This window comes from Pinus tabuliformis, chromosome 2_1 (assembly GCF_031772625.1).
Source record: "Pinus tabuliformis cultivar Carrire ecotype Pingquan chromosome 2_1, CPIR1, whole genome shotgun sequence".
In the NCBI taxonomy this organism is placed as follows: Eukaryota; Viridiplantae; Streptophyta; class Pinopsida; order Pinales; family Pinaceae; genus Pinus; species Pinus tabuliformis.
Genome location: NC_142299.1, coordinates 157296214 through 157315374, shown reverse-complemented (window position 1 = coordinate 157315374; position 19161 = coordinate 157296214). Strand labels below are relative to the sequence as shown.

Below are 19161 nucleotides of genomic sequence, written 5' to 3'. Positions count from 1 at the left end.
ACTTTTATGTTGTTTTTTACAGCCAATTGGTGGATAGATTGTGGCACTGAGACACCAGAATTACAAGAATTTGCAATCAAAGTTCTAAGCCAGCCTTCTAACACTTCAGGATGTGAGGACAATTGGTCAGTGTTTGAGCACATCCATAGCAAAAAGCGTCATAGGTTGGAGCATGAGAGGTTGCAGAAGCTAGCTAGTCTATATCTATTACAATCTTCAGCTACTCACTAAACAAATGTGTCCAAAGGATTTAGATCCAATTGTATTGGATGACATTAATCTAGAGTCCAAATGGGTTGTGGAGGAGTTGCCTACTGATGATTTGAGTTGGCTTGATGAGGAAACACAGGATCCCTCTAGTCTGTTATTTTCTCAAATGTAAACTCCAAACAAACCTGCTTCACAGTTGTTATTTCAGCCCATTGATGTTGGCACTAGCTCCTTGAGGGCTTATTATAGGCGTCCTCGTGCTGATAGGCGTAACATTGCACATGGACACATAGTCTATTTTTGGTTTTCTAATTATGTTATGACTCATGGAGAACTTGCAAGTTGATACCATATGTACTTTTGCTTATGAAATCAATTTTCAATTTAATTTTTAAAATTTTGAATACAAATATAAATTGTATTATGTTATATGATCATATTGTATGAGATAATGTTACGAATTCTTGTGTAAACCATGGTTTTATAACTTGTATGTGTTGGAAATGCCATTAATTTATCTTTTATGCAAAAAAACGAGATATCTTTTAGTTTTTTGCTATTTGTCCAGTCTTTCCCAAGTCCATTCCCAAGGTTTTCATGACTGAAATATGAATAAAACATCAATAAATAAGATAACATCAGCCATAGTTTATGATTTTAACATGCAATTAATGCTAGAAATTTCCTTTTTCAAATCTATTAAATGCAATCCTTTTACTAGGGCAATAAGACACAAACATAAAATGTTGAGCAAATTTAACCTAACCTTAACCCTAGTTACTAAGAAAATAGAGAAATTAAGGTTTTGATTAATACACACTAGACTAGTGCCTTGATCTAATTTCATAATGAAGTTATTTAGGGCGAGATCTATGAAGAGGACCTTAATGAAAATAGTGAGAGAATGAAAATCTCTACTTAGAAAACCTAGCGACTTCATTATGTGGGAGATTTTAAGTTCAAGAGACGCATATATCAAAGTTATCTTGAAGGATTCAAGGAAACAAATTTTACAAACCATGGAAAAATAAGATTTCAAGGAAAGATATTGCAACTTTTGATATGGCGTACATAGAAACCTTAACTCACATAATAAAGTATGCAAAATGGAAGAAAATTAGCATGAAACTTACACCATTCCACAAGAATCACTTCAATCAATCCCAAAGAAGTCTCTCCCCATGCAAAAATCTCCCTCACAAGACAATTCGCTCCATAAAAATCACATTGTGTCCAAGTAGAAGAAGACAAATACCTAGTGTGCACTTCCTAGAGGATAGAAGTGTGATGAATGATGATAATGAAAAAAATGAAAGTGACTCACCTCTATTTATGTGAGGGTAGCCAAATGACTCTTCATTAATTTACAAGAAAAAGCCCTAAAAAAGTTTACTTGAGTGTTCAACTAGGTCAAAGGTTACAAGCCAACCATGAGATCATTCTAAAACATAATAGAAATGCCAAAACAGCCCACAAGTGTGGGAATAAAAACTCTCCACCATGATCAATATCCATCAAGTGATGAAATGGTCAATTAGTGCTCCTCACTCCAAGAAATCCTCAAAATTCATGGATGCATCTCCAAAAGGCACCTCCTCCACCATGACATCATCCATAAAAGGGCTTATGTCACCCTCCTAAGGCACACATAGGAACAATATGGCATCATTTGTAGCAAACATTGGCATCAAGGCATGGTATGTTGGCCCTCTCAAGTCATCTCGATGACATCCATCCTCATCTGGGCTTTGAAACAAGGCAACATCCATCAAACAAGGTCAAGGCCAGTCTGGTGGCATCCTGGGTCCATCTAGGCCCATCATCAATCAAGTCAATACCCAAGCTTCCTGTGTTAGCATTGCAGCACCTAAAGGTATATCAAGAGGTGTGGAACCATGTAGAATCTGCTCAAGGCCTCAACGCTCCTCTCTAGAGGGGCAATGTTGGGGCTACCAAGTCACATTTGCTCTCAGAACGGGGCAAAACATCCTATAGAATGTGTTGGAAAGGAGTGAAACCTTCCCCCAAGGGATCTTTGTTGCATGTTTGATACCACCTGAACAAACCTCTTGAAGATCAAGTGAGATCAACATCACTAGGGACCCATATCTAATGCTAGAGGCACGGAAATACTTCACAAAAGAGTTACCTTCAAATGTCTAACTAGCTCAAGATTTGTAAACAAGTTACCTCACTTATGTTAGGGATGATTAGGTCAACAACCCTATTAGGTGTTTCCAACCCCCAAGGGGAGTGACATGTCCTAGGTAGACCCATCAATCCATAGGTGCATGTGATAATGTGGTCATGAAGTGGGAAAGACTTCAAGAAAGATGCCACAACCATGAGACCAACTAATGGAGGTCCAACATCTTGAGTATAATGATGTAAGGAGGGAGCCATCATAGAGGGATGAGTTAGTCCTTTCCTCTGTATCCTTTTTCCACTCCTCTAGTGTGCCTTTTCCTTTAAAGATTTATCTTTCTTTAGTGCATAACTTAGGAGACCAAGATTGCTTAGTGCTTTTCCAATACCCATTAAGGATGTAGCAATTTCTTGCTAATTGAGGTTGGGACCAACAATTCCTTTGCAGATGAAGCACTGAATGCTTGAGGAACTGGGTGATGACTACTGAGTGGCATATAGCTCATGCTAGCCTTTTGCCCACGTGCTAAATTAGTCCCAACCATCTTTTGCATTTTACAATTTCTTTATATTGTGCCTTTATATGCTTGTATCATTCTTTTAGCTACATCAATCTTCAAGGCCACGTTTCTAGGTCCTGCCTCAAGGATATGGATATAGGGTGCCAATCCCAAAGACATATGACAATCAACCCGAATGAATGGATATGAAAACTACGGAAGGATGGAAAGTGGTAAGTATGGATTATCATGGACACACAATATCAATCAGTGCCCCTCCTAAACCATAAAGCCTTAGAGGATGTCCCACTAGACTAGAGTCAAAGGCTAACTTCCGAAGAAAAGTGTGGGAACAAGGATACAATTAGGAGTGGTCAATCATCCAATTTGCCCCATGATTCAAATTGATATGCCCTTAACATTAAATGAAAGCAAATGATTGCTAAAATGGTTAGAATACATGTTGATAGATGACCCACCTTCCTTGAAGAAGAATATTAGATGAGTAAGAGCACTGACCAAAGTAATAGGTGGAGAACTTTGGCATAAAGTTATCTAAAGACCATCATAGAGCTATTGGTTGGTTTGGCTGCCAAATGAGGAGAGTTTTTTTCTCCAATAGGTTAACCCTTTTTTGGTGGGTAACAGGTAACATGGATCGTTAAATCCATTGGGTGCACATATTCGAATTAAAAGTCAAGCATGTTTGCACCTGATATGTATCTCTACCTTCAATAAATGACTACTCCAATCTATTGGATGTATCAAGCATGCAACTATAAATTAAAACATGTACAGCTTCACACCCGATATGATATGATGATCATCGATCTACATTGTGATATGACCCTCAATCTATTCAAAACTCACATCACAGATGTATAATCAATTTTTTTAGAAATTTCACAATTTTTTTAAATGCATAAAGATCAAATTAATATAATTAGAAGGCGGTTTACAAAAGTATCAAGAATAATAGGAGTTGTCAAAACACTCTATCTCTAGAACATATCAAGAATGTTGGATTACATAACTACAAATGCATACTAAAAGAACACACTTTAACCTAAGGACACAAAAGACCAAGTTGATCCTAACAAACTACCAAGTGTCTAAATATCCTACCATTCCCCTTGCAGAATAACCTGGGATAGGATTGAAGGATTTACAAAGGTAATGTAAAAGGAAAAGGAAAGGAGTATTAGAGCCTATACCCCCATCTGTAGGGCATAAAGGAACTTCAAGAACACAATTCATATTTGAGCTTTTCGATGAAGTGCATTTGTAGTTCCTTGTTTTTCCTACATTAATATTGAACTAGATCTTTGGTGGGATTGATGGCATTCTAATTGTCGAACCAAAGGGCAGACAGATGTTGTTTTTGAAAGAATTTGTTGAATCCAAAAGGTTTCTTGACTCGCATTAATTACTCAGTACTTTACTTCCATTAAAGAAAAAGCAATAGCCTTTTCCTACTTCCAAGCCCAAGCAATAGGTCCAAAACCAAAACTAAAAACCTAACCTATAGTAGACTGATCCATTAATGAAAAAGGTATTGTAGACTATGTGTGAATTTGCTTATGTTACTTAGTGCAACGGATCGAAAAGATTGCAAATAACATAAACACATAAACAATTTGAAAACACATTCAAACACATCAACACAGCCAAATTTAATAAAGGAGTTCACCAGACTTTCTGGCTACATCTCCCAATCCTTCCACTTCCAGTGCTGACCTCTTTATTTTGTCTTCAAATTGTTGTTACAGGTATGAGCTCGAAAACAGAGTCTCAAATAAGAAAATGGACATCACCACTGCGTTCAGCTCGAGATTTCGAGTCAAACGAGTATAAACTCGACCATATTTGGCCATTGTGACCTCCAGACCCCGTGGAATGGTCCAAAACCATCTCTGTCCCTGCAAAACCACCCTTTGTTTGGAAAAAACCACCTCGGCCTGCATAAAACCACCTTGGACTATGCGCTAGTAGTAGGGTTGGTTCGACACCAGCGATGGCTTATTAAAAAATTGGTGGCTTGGTTAACCAAGTCCCACCCTTCAGCATGTTGGTTATCTTTCGGTGATATGGTATTGATATACCATATGTAGTTGCAATTTGCGGTGAATGTGTGATAATGTGATAACATAAAATCAAAGGACCGACGATCGTGGGGTTGACCCCGACTGTCTAACCTTTTTCCAACGAAGATCCCGACACCAAAATAAATACAAGTTTATCATATCCATTACCAAGTCTCGTCCGATCTAACGGCTATCGCGTCACCCACTCACCAACTAGCTTGGTCAATCTCCATCGTTGATCAATCCCGCGTGGATCCAACGGCTATCGCGCAATCTCACGTGAAATATCGGATCAAGATCGCGCGAGAAAAGTGGTTTTCTCGTGCTATGTGTCGCCCGCTAAGGTTAATCACGTGAAATTGAGGAATACCATTTACCATTTTATAAGCGCACGAGATACTGCTTACAAATACTACTCCTCTGTTCTACTAAAACATGGCTTAATCTGATCTCTTCATTTCTTAACTTTATGTTGCGCGACTTAATCCTAGTCGTCTATCTCCCTCACTCTCGTTCGTTGATCTGACTGATCCAACGACTGTGCTTCGCTACTACGTTCTTTTGCATCTCACCGTGTAATAGTCCTTTCGGCTTCTCTATCTATGTATTTATTCTCGCCAAGTCCAACGGTAGCCCAACCGGTGAGCTAATTCCGGCGAAGTCATTGCCACTCTGGGAGGTCAAGGGTTCGATCTTCACTAACTCCAAAATTTTGGGATTTCATGCCAACATTGGCCAAATCCGGGCTGCCACATGTCAGCACCTGATTGGCCCGTGTGAACCAATCACAAATTGCACATCACCTTCTCTACTGACATCATCTAAAACCCATGGCTCATTCCCGAGTTGCCACGTGTCCTGTTGACGTAAGCATTGACTGTTGACCGTTGACCGGGTTGACCTTTGACTTTTGTCCTTTTTTTGGCCCTAGTTTTCCACAAACTTTGACTGGCTCTAACTTCTCCATCCGGACTCGGATTTACGCACCGTTCACACCTTTGGAATCGTATCGACAAGAACTTAGACTTGATCCCACTTTCATCTGCATTTGAAGACTTTGATCCAGAGGCAAAACTGAATCCATTTTGGTTCATAGACTTCCGAGCATCAAGTCACTAGCTCAATTGGAATCAATAAAACCAACCAACAAAGGAGTTACCCCTATAGTATCCCAAATTTAACTATATCCCAAATATACCAAAGTATCCTTTTTATTGTTTTCTAGTGGCTTTCATGGGGTGTTTGCATATATCAAGCAACAAGACCAACAGCAAAAGAAATATCAAGACAATTATGAATCTAATAAAAGAGGATGCCAACTAACTTAAGGTACAAAATGTCTAAATATCCTAAAATACCCAAAGTAGCGTTCCACCCAACAAAAAAGGTTTTTCAATGACATGATGAGGAAAAGGAAGAGGAAGCAAGATTCCAAAAGAAAATTGGTACAAAATCCAACAAAAAAGAAAAGAATAGCTAGCCAATAAGGCCAAGGTTCTAGGGTCTCGGCCAACTTTGCAAACCACCTTTGGTAGTAAAACCCCAGCAAATACAAAATCAAAATGATATCCTAGAACTGCATGGGAATGGGAAGTGAACAAAGCAAGAAACAATGAGAGATATGATCTCTTCAAATTGTCCATATATCATTCTCCTCTAAGAAGCAAAATTAAAAGAAAAAAACATGAAAGATGTTACCCTTGAAAATGCAAAATTTTGCATTTTCATGGATTTTCTTCTCTCACTAACATTATAAGGGATCCTTGAAGTTCAATAGCAAGCACAAGTTACAAGAGAGAAATCTAAAGGCCATGCACCTTGTTCTAGCTTTCCCATGCATGTCTCATAATTCGAGGCAAAGGACAAAGGTGTGGAGGACTATTGTTGGTTGGATGGGGGCTATTTTGGAGACATATCTCACCATGAAGTTCCATTTGAGTGCATGTGACACATATTGGAGGTCCAAGTATGACATCTAGTAAGCAAAGGGTTTGATGCACATAAAAGGAGGAGCACTCCCCTTAGAAAGGTACCAAGTGGCACTACACCACACATGGACTTGGCCATAGGCCCACCTAAGCTTGAGTACCCCCTTCAAGGAACCGACTCGGGCAAGTTAGAGGCAAGAAGGGGTGAGAAAAATCCCATGTTTCACAAAGCAAGAAAATACCCACCAAACACCTTAAGTAACCTTTCACACAATCAAATCAAAGATCATAAAAGCACTGTTTTTACATGGTTAAAACCTTATCACCACTTCAAGCCATATATGAATGCAAAAGAAAAAAATTGTCCATAAGAGAGTTTCTCACGATTGATCTTTAGCAAATGACCCGCCATGCTCCATAAATAGAGATCATAGAACAATTAGGTGTCAAACCACAAATCAATAGTTGTTAATATTGTCACTAGGTCTTGGGTCAAGTCATACTACTGGAGATCCAGTTAACGTAGTGTATTTCATACCCCAATCCATATATATAATATAACACTTCACATTTTCCTAGTCACTTATATGTCATTCATAAAAAAGTTATACATGCTCATTGTTGACTTGTCAAATGTCATTTAACAAGATCCAGTAAAGCTCCATTGTATAAAAACCTAAGTCAAATAAAGCCAAAAAGTCTAGAGGATAAGAGTATGAAGAAGATAAACGTTTAAAAAACTAATAGTAATCCTAGAGCTATGTCACTTCACTAAAAGACCCTTATTACCCCAAGTCTTATGCATGAAAATCATATCTAAATAAAGGACTATGAAATTAAAGAAAGCATACAAAGGAGGTAGTCAAGCAAAGTGTTGAGGTGGTAACTCTAAGCTAAACACTCCCTCTTAAAGGCTTACATATGAAATGAATGAAGATGCCTAGCTCTTGAAATCCAATTGGAGAAGAAATAAGACCGTTGCATCATTGTACATGGTCTTGAGGGTCAATACATGAAGTTCCCCTCCCCCTATCATAAGTTATTCATCATATTTACCTATCTCTTAGCAATTTAGGAAATACCTCATCTCAAGATCTGTCACATGTAATGAGGGTTAAGGTTGTCCTCCCATGGTAAAACTTAGGCAAATATTAAAATTAACTTGTGTTGTGTAGTTGCTAAAGGAAATCAGTCATATAGACTACCTAATGACCTGTAAAGGGGTTAGACACACCACTACAAGTGGGTGCCTTGCATTGGAATCTGTGTACATGCATCTAGGGTTGGCATCTATGCATTGGGATCTATGTACCATGCCTCAAGATTCATGTTCTTGCTCCAACATCCATGATATTGCCTTGGGATCCATGATACTGCCTTGGGATCCATGATACTACCTTGGGATCCATGTATAAGTGTACAAACAAATATATTTACATTGAGATCTATCTCAGTTTTCTCAATATCCATGACCCTACATGTTAGTTTATGAACTCAATCTTTCTCAATTGATCTAGATCTATCTCCCTAGCTACTACTTGCACCTTCTTCGGACTAGGCACACTAGAGTATCAACCTCCTCCTGAGGCTAGTACCATTGTATGTTGTCTGTCTCCCTCTCCCTGGCCTTTGTTTTTATAACTTTACATTGAGCTAAAAACCCTACCCTAATCTTAATGTGATTAACAGTCAAGATTAGATCTTGCCTCACTTGAGATCAATGGCTAAAATTAAAACTTACTAACATAAATTACCTTACATTTAGCTCAATAGCTCAATAGGCCAACATATTAATATGTGTTTTTTCCTAAGTTAAACACTTAGCCTAAAGTTACATTAGCAACTTGCTCACACTAGAGCAAGTGTTCTAAGGAGATTATGGGCAACTTCTCGATGCCTAGACACAAGGCCTGTGCAGAAGTACCTGCCCAAGCTACAAAAATTAATGCTACATTGGGATTTGTGACAATGCATTAAGCTATGACATGGACTCCAAATCCTCATCATGTGCTACATAGACCATTTCTAGAGGTTGTTGAGGTGGATAGAGCACATTTTTAGAGTGGACAACTTTAAAGGCATTTTTTTACCAAGTACCCAAAACTCAACCAAATCAAGGACATTAAATGCAAATGGTCATGGGATTTTCGAAGCGAGATTATAATAGAACCAAACAAATTTGCTAGAGGAAATCATTCAAGTGCACTACCTAATGACTTGTTAAGGGGTTAGACCCACGACTACAAGTAGGCACCTTGAATTGGAATCTATATACATGCATCATTGGTGGCATCTATCCCTTGGGATCTATGTACCATGCCTCAAGATTCATGTTCTTGCTCCAATATTCATGATATTGCATTGGGACCGATGATACTACCTTGGGATCCATGTATAAGTCTACAAACAAATATATTTACATTGATATATTTGCCATTTTTCTCAAGATCCATGACACTACATTGGGATTTGTGACAATATGTTAAGCGATGACATGGACTCCACATCCTCATCATATGCTACATGGACCATTTCTAGAGGTTGTTGAGGTGGGTAGAGCACATTTTTAGGGTGGCCAACTTTAAAGGCATTTTTTTTTATCACAAAGTACCTAAAATTCAACCAAATCAAGGCCATTAGATGCAGAATGGTTGTGGGATTCTTGAAAAAGGTATTATAATAGAATCAAGCAAAATTTGAGTTAGTTTTGTCGTTGATGAAATCTGCTATTGGAAAATTATCATCACTTTTATGTCGCTCGATGTCTCACTTCTTGGAGTCACACATGGGTTGTTAAGACATGAGGAGGATGCATTTTCTCTCTCTTCACCACATGTGTGGGTGGTTAGAGCTCATTCATGAGGATGCATCACAATTTGGACCATATGACTTCTATTGGTGGTTTTTTTTACATGGTATTGAGGTTGCCCCTTGTATTTGCCTATAGTTTTGCTAGAGCACCTTATATTAGTTCACAATTTTGCATCTAGCACATGGTATGGTATTCACCCATGGTTTCATAAGGCACCTTATCTATGTAAGGAGGGCTCCTCTCTCATTTGTATTGGTTGGAAATCAATTGGAAGAACTTGCTTGCCAAACTTCTAGTGTGATATTTGTCTAATTCTTGAGTATATGTTCTAGAGCTAGCATATAGATGGTATTCAATATTACACATTTATATGAAAAAAGGAGTTACTAGAATATCAAGAAAAGCAATTGAGGTAAATGGGTTTCTCTTGCGAATCTCGACTTAAACTTGTTGGATTGAGCATAGATATCTTAGAGTTCTATTGACTTACCTTTGGCTTAGTTTAAGTTTCATATTGCAATTCTTAGGCCAAGTCCACATAGAATTAGCCTTCCCCAAATTCTTGTAGTGTCTCAAGTATCCAGGTTCAAAGCTTAGTAAGCAATCCTTGAATGTGCTAGTGACTTCAAACACAAAAGGAACAAGAACAACACTCAAGATTGGATCAAGTGTCCCCCATAACCCAAGTAGAGTAGGCAGAATACACGTTAATTTACAGGTCAGAAGGTTCAAGGTTCTACTCGGAGGATCGTTTTACTGTATCACAAAGCTTTGAATGGATCCAGGTCGTCGTGTAGAGCAGGAGATGGTTCATGAGTCAGTGGACATAGAATCGGCCCTAGAAGATCTTCTTGCTTGTTGGGGACATGAAGTATCTGAGAAAAATCTGCAACTCTTCTTTCCAAATAGAGCAGCGGACTCAGTTCTTCTTGACGAGGAGGTGAAAGGAGGTGGTTCGAAAAAAGGCGCTCAGGAAAGGGTCCCTACATCAAACCCTATTTTGAAAAGGCTGCTCCCCAGCCTGTCGAGGTCCTCGTCCAGTGAAGAGGAAGGAGGGGACCCAAAAGGATCCAGCAAGCGCGAAGACTAGCCACTGCCTCTGAGTTTGGGGTAAATAGGACGGTTGGGGGGGTGGATGAAGACAACAGAGACCCTGTTGGAAGGTGCACTGAGCTGCTTGAGGCAGAAGAAGTCGATGCTCCTACAAATAATAATCCAGGAGAGGGAAGAACTCAGACGGAGGTTGTGGGAGGGAAGAGAAAGAAGAACGAACCTATCAGAAAAAAGGAGGAGCGGCCTAGCTGCGTTTTTGGAGTGGATATTCGTATAGATCAGGCAATGGAAGCCTCGGAAACCTTCTTAGTCGGCAGAGTTCGTGGTAGAAAGTTCTCGGTAGACTTCATCAAGGACTGGGCGCAAGCAGAATGGAAAGAAGCTCCGGGTCAACCAGAAGAGATCAAGAATCTGGACAGAGGTTGGTTTTGCATTCGGTTTGGACAAAAGGAGCACGTAGAATGGGTGCTGGAAAAGCACTGGAGCTTCGGAAAAAGGCCAATCTTATTCAGAAGGTGGACACCCCTGTTTGATGCACAAAAAGAAAAAACCGTGGAGTCACCAGTCTGGGTCAAATTACCGGATCTCCCTATGCAATTCTGGACTGACTCGGCCTTCACTTCAATGGGTAATACTCTAGGGAAGTTTCTCGACATTGATAGATCATATCTTCGAACTCATGATTGGAGTGTCGCCCGTATCCTAGTAAGTTTAAATCCCAGAGAAGGTCTGGCAGATGCTATGAACCTGAAGTATCGAGGTCTAGAGTTCCTACAGACCCTGGACTACGAAAACCTCCCTTTCAGATGCCATCGCTGTCACAAATACGGACATATGGCCCGGGAGTATCCTTTAGGTCACCATCGCCACCGAAGACAAAGGAGAAAAGGAAAAAATCTGGAGGCAAATCAGTGGTTGTTCACCCAGAAAGAAGGGGCTCAAATCAAGGAGAGCGATCCTCAGGCAGAAGTTCAAGGGTTGGGTCCGGAACAAGCGGAGGAAGCTGAACAGGAACAGCCTGGGTGTATAGCAAGTAAGGCTATCTCAATTCCGATGTCTCTCATGGGAACCTCAGTAGTTCCTGAAATGGCAGGGGCGGCCCAGGCTAGTCCGCTTCTATCCCCTCCTTTTTCCATATGCTCATCTATTGATTTATCTCAAACATGCTGTGATGAGTCTGGCCCCTTCAGGCAGCTCTTGGATGATCTGTCGGACCCGAGGAAGGGCCTAGCCTCCTCAGACAGTGTTATTATGACTATTCCATCCTCTCCAAAGCTGACTTCTAGTCCCACGGATGCTGTCTTATCTATTCCTTCTAGTGTCTGGAGCCCTGAACCCCCCTACAATCTCAGATCTTTGGCCACCAGAAAGGGGAAAGGGCTTGCTGTGGGAGGTCTGGAGTTGGACATGGTGTCAGCAGGCCCGAGGAAGCTAAGAGGAAGGAAATCTAATCTGTCGAAGGCACAGTTGAAGGTTGTCATTGATATTGCTGGTGGGAAGCAGATGTCTCTGCCAGGGGTGCTTAGAGCAAAGCGGACACCCCCTGAGGTTTCCCAATGATCATCTTATCCTACAATTGCAGGGGTCTAGCTAGTTTGCCCAAAAAGCTAGCTCTGAAGGATCTGGTCAGGACCAACAAACCTGACATTCTCCTGATTCAAGAAACTCTAGGGAAGGGGGAAGAAGTTACAGGATGTCTCGTTAAGCTCTTTCCGGGCTGGAACTTCCATGCCATTGATGCGAATGGTCATTCGGGAGGGGTGGCTCTAGGTTATAACGCGAAGTTCCTTCGAGAGATCTCCTCCTGGGGATTGGAAAATGTTTTGGCTATGGAACTATATTCCAATGAACTCTGCATCCCGTTTCATATTCTTAATGTCTATGGTCCTATCTTGGATCGGGAGAGGTTCTGGAACTCTTTCTTTGCAAAGTCTTTTCTGTCGCACCCAAATCTTATAATTGGAGGAGATCTTAATTTTTCGTTGGGGGTGACAGAATCTTGGGGGTCAGAGCCAGGGCCGATCCCCTTTCTCATTTCTTTCAAAATAAATTGGCCTCTTCTCTCATGGTGGATGTCCCTCTGCTCAAGCTGCGCCCGACGTGGAGGAATCGAAGAATTGCAGAAGAATGGATTGGGAAGAAACTTGATCGATTTCTGCTCGGTGAATCGCTGGCAGAAAATTTACAGGCTTTTAGACATTGGGTTGGGGAAGGTGGTCTATCGGATCACTTCCTTGTCTTCCTGGAAGTGAAAGGAGCTTTCACCAAACCGGGCACTCCCTTTAAATTTAATGCCTCTTGGCTCTCAGATGCAACTTATATCAGTCTATTCCATAACACTTGGAAGAAAGATGCTTTCAATGAAGATGAGAGTCGCAGTCAGAATTTTATGGATAATTTAAAAAGCATGAAGGTCGCATCTAAACAATGGGCCCTCCAAAAGAAACTGAAGGAAGAAGAAACGCTGGAAAAAGTTAAATCTGAGATTGCCCTTCTGGAAGCCCCAGGTGGTAACGGCTATGGAACAGTAGAAGCTCGGGCTAGACTACAAGAGTTGGAGAGGGAAAGGAGGAGAATCCTTCAGCAAAGAGAGGAAAGCTGGCGATTAAAAAGTAGAGCGATCTGGTTGCAGGCGGGGGACGATAACACCAAGTTTTTTCAGAATTACGCTAAAGGAAGGAAAAATTCAAATACAATCTGGGAAATGAAGAAAGCCAATGGTGAACAGGCGCGTTCTTTTGAAGATCTGGCCTCATTAGGGGTCAATTTCTTCAAGAATCTTTACAAAGCGATAGAGGAAGCTTCTATTGCAGAAGTTATAAGAGTAGCGCAGTTCTTCCCAAGGTTCATAGAGGAGGAAGGAAATGATTCTATCATGGCGCCTGTTACTAAGGAGGAGGTAGAAGACATCCTCAAGTCAATGCAAAAGGACAAAAGTCCAGGCCCAGATGGCTGGACTGTCGAATTTTTTCAACACTTTTTTGAATTCATTGGAGACGAGCTAGTGGCAGTTGTGGAAGATTCCAGGCGTACAGGTACAATCCATCATCCCTTCAATGCCACATTTCTAGCCCTCATTCCCAAATCGGATCTCCCGGTTTCTTTTGACGAATTCAAGCCCATTTCACTGTGCACCTGTGTTTACAAAATTATTGCAAAAGTTATTGCCTCCAGGCTTAAACCTGTCCTCTCCAGAAATATTTCACTTGAGCAATTTGGCTTTCTAGACGGCAGACAAATTCATGAAGCAGTCGGAGTGGCGCAAGAAACTCTTCATAGTCTAAAAATTGGGAAAAAAAAAGGAGCCGTTGTGAAAATCGATCTGTCAAAGGCTTATGACAGAATCAGCTGGCTGTATCTCAGGCTTCTGCTAACACATCTAGGTTTTAGGTATGATTTTGTGAGATGGGTTATGAGCTGTGTTTCTTCTTCTTCTATAGCCGTGCTGATCAACGGAGCGGCCTCCAGTTTTTTTAGTCCTGAGCGTGGCCTACGTCAAGGCTGCCCGCTCTCTCCTCTTTTGTTTTTGCTGGCAGCAGACGGCATCAGCCTTATGACCCAGGACGCTAAAAGACAGGGGACTCTCAAAGGCATTGAAGTAGCGGTAAACTTTTGGGTCACCCACCTCCTTTTCATGGATGACATTATCCTGTTCAGCAATGGAAGTCTCGAGGACTGTATGACGCTCAAGAAGATTTTGGACCTTTTCCTGAAGGCTACAGGTCTCTGCATAAACGAGAGAAAATCCACTCTCACATGTACAAGTATGTCCAGAGAGCTGGTGCGCAGAGTGGAGCTGGTCCTAAATTTTGAAGTCAAATCGCTGGAGGATGGCTTTAAATACCTAGGGTTCTTTCTGAAGCCCGATAATTACATGATCAAAGATTGGAAATGGATACTTGTAAAAATTGAATCCAAACTGAAACACTAGAGTTTCAAGTGGCTGTCCAGGGCAGGAAGGTTCGTGTTAATAAAATCTGTTCTGATGGCAATCCCAATCTACTGGGCTATAGTCTGCCTTGGGTTCCCAAAGGAATCTTATCCTCAATTGACAAATTATGCAGCAGGTTCCTTTGGGCGGGGTCCAAGTCGGAGAAAGTTACCCCTTGGATTGCTTGGGATAAAGTGGCTCGTCCTAAAGAGTGGGGAGTTGGGGTAGAAAAAATCTTGATTGTTTCTCCAAATCTTTAGCAGCAAAGCTCAGCTGGAGGCTCATTTCTTCTGAGAATCTGTGGACTTCTGTTTCTAAAAGAAAATATATTGATCCGCTAACAACGCTAGATTGGATCAGATTGCCACAAAAGACTTCCAAAAACTCCTCGATAGTTTGGAAAGTTGTGGTCGCCTCTGTTAAAATTATAGAGAAGGGCTTGGCTTCGAGTGTGGGGGATGGAACTCAGATCAGGCTAGGTAGAGATCCATGGATAGGTTGTACTGAGATTTTCTCTGTTTCTCGGGGGTTGGTTTCGGCGTTAAAAGACAAGGGGCTCTTCACTTTAAATCAGGTGGTTGATCCTCGGGCTTCCTCCATTTGGAGTCAAGGATGGATTCAGGGAAGAGACTTGCATTTGGATGAAGAATGGCTGGAGGAATGGGATCTATTCAGAAGGGACCTTCTCAACTCCTCAGTCAGGCTCTCTGACTCTCCGGATGAACTCAGATGGGTCTTTGCCCAGAATGGGCTTTATTCCCCAAAGATGGGTTATAAATGGATGATGTCTCAAAAAGGGTGGGAGAATCCGGATTGGTGGTTTAAACCGCTTTGGAAGTTAAAAGGGCCAGCCAAATCAAGACTGTTCTTCTGGTGTGTTCTGCTCCAGAAAGTCCCTACTTGGGATTTTCTTCAAAGAAGAGGTAGGATTGGTCCTGGCTGGTGCCCCCTCTGTAAAGATAGTGTTGAATTAGCTCAGCACCTGTTCCTTTTTTGTCATTTTAATACTAGCCTTTGGGCCGAAATGTTAAGGCTGCTAAAAATTCCTTTCAGATGGGAAGGGCAGGGGCTCTTGGAAGCTTGGCAGAGGTGGTGGAATGAAGCCACAAACGACAGAGAGAGATCCATTCCACTTCTCATTACCTGGAGGACTTGGCTTGCTAGGAATCAAGTTATTTTTAAGGATTCTGTTTTCCCGATTGGTCGACTTGCCGCAGAAGGAGTTGCTATTTATGAAAGTATCTCGGTTCCGCTAGATCCTCCTACTACCAGAGCTGTTCACCAAGAATTTATCAGATATACAATGCCGTGGGCTTATTTTGACGGTGCCTCAGATATTAATGGTCGTTGTGGCGCTGGTTTGATTATTTATTTATCAGAGGATAAGGTTGTAAAAGCTTCTGTCGGTCTTGGACAGGGCTCCAATAACTTTGCAGAATTGAAAGCCCTACACTCCCTACTGTGTTGGCTTATCCTTAGGAATGTGAGAGAAGTCTAGATCTTTAGGGATTCAATGAACATTGTGAAATGGTTTAACGGGACTCAACAATGCAGAAATTTCATCCTGCTCCCTCTGCTTAAAGAAGTCTCACGCCTTAAATGTCGTTTCTCGGAGATTTCTCTCTGCCATATCTACAGGAAAAGAAATTATGAAGCTGATCGTCTTTCCAAAGAGGGTGTTGATCAAGACTCGGGGTCCTGAACAGTTTTGGAGGAAGAAAATGGGTTGATTCGTCCGCTCGAACAGCCCATTTTTGCTTAAGTTTTGATTTATCAGAATCTGTTAGGTTTCATGTACATAGTTCGTTTCTTTTTTTTTTTTTTTTTTTCATGAAGCTTTTCTTCAGGGCTCCTGGGCTGTTTTTCCTTCAAATAGGAGGCCCGGGTCGCTGGGAGCCCTCACTGTTTTGTCTCTAATCTATGAGTTTTCTTTGGGGACGTTGTACGCTGCGCTTTTCCTTTGGTCTCTCAGCCTCTGCTTTTTACCAGATCCTCTCTGCGTGAATCAGTTCCCGGGAGGTGTGTATTCTCAGGTGGAGGCGTTTTGCTCCTTTTTCTTGGATGATGAGACTGGTGCGCATCTACTCCTTTGGATTGTAATGACAATCAGTCGAGACTTCTTTTTTCACCCATCATGGCGAAAAACAAGTCTATCAGCAATGCTCTGCATACGCTTTGTAACTATCTATTTTTAATAGAAGGTTCGCTATTTTTCCTGTGGAAAAAAACCCAAGTAGAGTAGGCACCAGTGTTCTCTATTTGACTTCTTCAACCACAAAAAAATTAATCAATCTCCCTTTTCATTTTTGTTTTTATTGCAATCTAGGGTTTCAAGGGTTTTATTCATTAAATCTAAATTGATTTTGTTTACAAGTTCACTAGGCCGCAAGTCTTGAACATCTAGCTAGAATGGATTTGTTTTGAATGCCAATCATCTCACTTTTCATAGATCAAACCTTATGTTGATTTGCTAATACCCTCCAGGTTGAAAAATCGACTCATCACTTGGACAATTGATCTAGATCTAATGTTTTCTTTAAAATAGTCATAGTTATATTTACTGAGGTTTAATGAACCTAATCAATGAATCTTCTATGCTAATGATTTGACATTTTGGATGTGCTATTGATGGATCCTATCTACTAAGCAACCAATTTAGCATTAAATTTTGCCATAACAAGTTGATCCACTGGTTGGTGTCTCATGAATGGATGGATTTAGTGAATGAAGAATTTAAAGGTGCTTTACCTTGGTTAATTCCGTGGTTGAGTAATATTTCTGAGTGCTGGTAACTACTTTTCAAAGATTTGATCTCGGTTTGGCACACTAACACATTTTACTCTGCAACATTCACCTCATTTCTGATCCAAACATTAGCAAGTAATTAACCAATGCTTAAAACCTCAGAATCATTTGCAAAGAAATGCTAAATGAACTAATTCTGAATACTGTTCACTGTTAATGGTTTGAGAAGACTAGTACTGCAATATTTTTCGAGGATCACACTAATCTGAATCTCAATCCCCTAAAACAGAGTTAAGGGAATCAAAACATTTGCTTGGAACCACTTAAAACACATCAAAACTCTAGTTTTTGTTCACTGTTAACCACTATTTCTTCTAGTTCTAGGTTATAACAATAACTGCCAAGGTCTAACATTTGTCATGATAAACATTGTTTAGACACTGCTGGTATATATGGTGATCTAAACCATTCTAAGACAGAGCTTAAGGTTGTCTAATGGTAATCAAAATTGCTTGTAATGTAATACTGAGACCAAGGGCTTTAAAGTTTTAAACAAGTTACCATTCAATGGTTTTAAACTTTTAAATGAGTTGGATCTGATCTAAATATCCAGTTTGAGATTACAGACATTTCTTTCATTGAATTTCATGGTTTCCTTTATCTTGGAATGTAACAACACCCTACTATTTTCATGTGAAATGAGGTTGCTGTCCTAAGGAATGATATCTAAAGCACTTGATCTGGTTAATCATTAAAACTTGAACATAATAAACAGCATAATAACCTATGATATATTGTTTAATGATCAGTCTTGCACATCTAGAACAGCCATCGGTGATTGATTTATGGTCTGATTTGGAACAGATACTGGAACTCTGCATAATGATGAATGGTTTATAATTTGCTTTGATACATACTTGGTCATGTGGATGACATTGTAAGCCTCATGTTCTTTTAAGATCATATCATCATATGTATAATCTTTCACGGACACATTGTGAATGGTTTATTACTGTTTTACCATGATTCATCATTGAGTACTTTGGGATAAATGCATGTGAAATCTTCTTCAGAAACTCAGTGGTATTGATCAAATTTGGTTTAACTGAACAGTCACATTTCCTTACTAAGCACTTCATTTGGATATATGTATTGCAATCATTGTTTGACATTTATTTGAGGCACTTGTATTGATCAACTTGCATGTTTGATATCTCATTTCTCATATAAGGCAAACTGATCAATGCTGATCAAATTCACAAGTCGAGCTACTAGGCTACTCCAACCTTTACAATGAACTTAGCTCACTTAATGATACGGATTCCCCACAAGACTAGGATCACCCATGTCCTTAGTCTAAAAAGAGGGGCAATACCACCAACATGACAGCGGGTCGTTTGCTTGAGAGTTGCCTCTAAGCTCTCCCATTTGAGGTTATGACTTTTACTCCTCGGTGACAGTTTGAACAGTAACAACCCCCATTTTAATTTCTTTTGGTAACAAAATCTGTCAAGTCAACATGATAATCTATCAGAACCAAATTCTCAAATTCACATGACATTGCAGTGCTGGTAAAAAAAAAAAAAAAAAAAAAAAAAAAACCAAAAATCCAATACAATTAGACATTTTGATCTTTACTCCTTTTTAGCTTGGTTTCACCAGACTCATCCATAAAGTTTGAAATCCACTGCATTTAAATAAAGTCCATATAAATTCAATGAAGTGCAGCCATTAAAATCACTAATCAACCTAA

At 40.2% G+C, this 19161-nt stretch overlaps 1 protein-coding gene across 2 annotated transcripts in view; it reads right to left on the bottom strand.

The window, feature by feature from the left end:
* The window catches only part of LOC149199210 (F-box protein PP2-A15-like), a 66164-nt gene that overhangs the window by 12838 nt on the left and 34165 nt on the right, over positions 1–19161 (bottom strand). Inside the window, exon 3 of one of the 2 annotated variants that reach the window (XM_089402345.1) lies at positions 18717–18914. The exons of the other annotated variant lie outside the window; for it this stretch is intronic. Within the exon in view, the coding sequence (XP_089258471.1) occupies positions 18717–18914 (198 nt within the window). The remainder of the gene's footprint in view (positions 1–18716; positions 18915–19161) is intronic. 2 annotated transcript variants of the gene reach the window in all.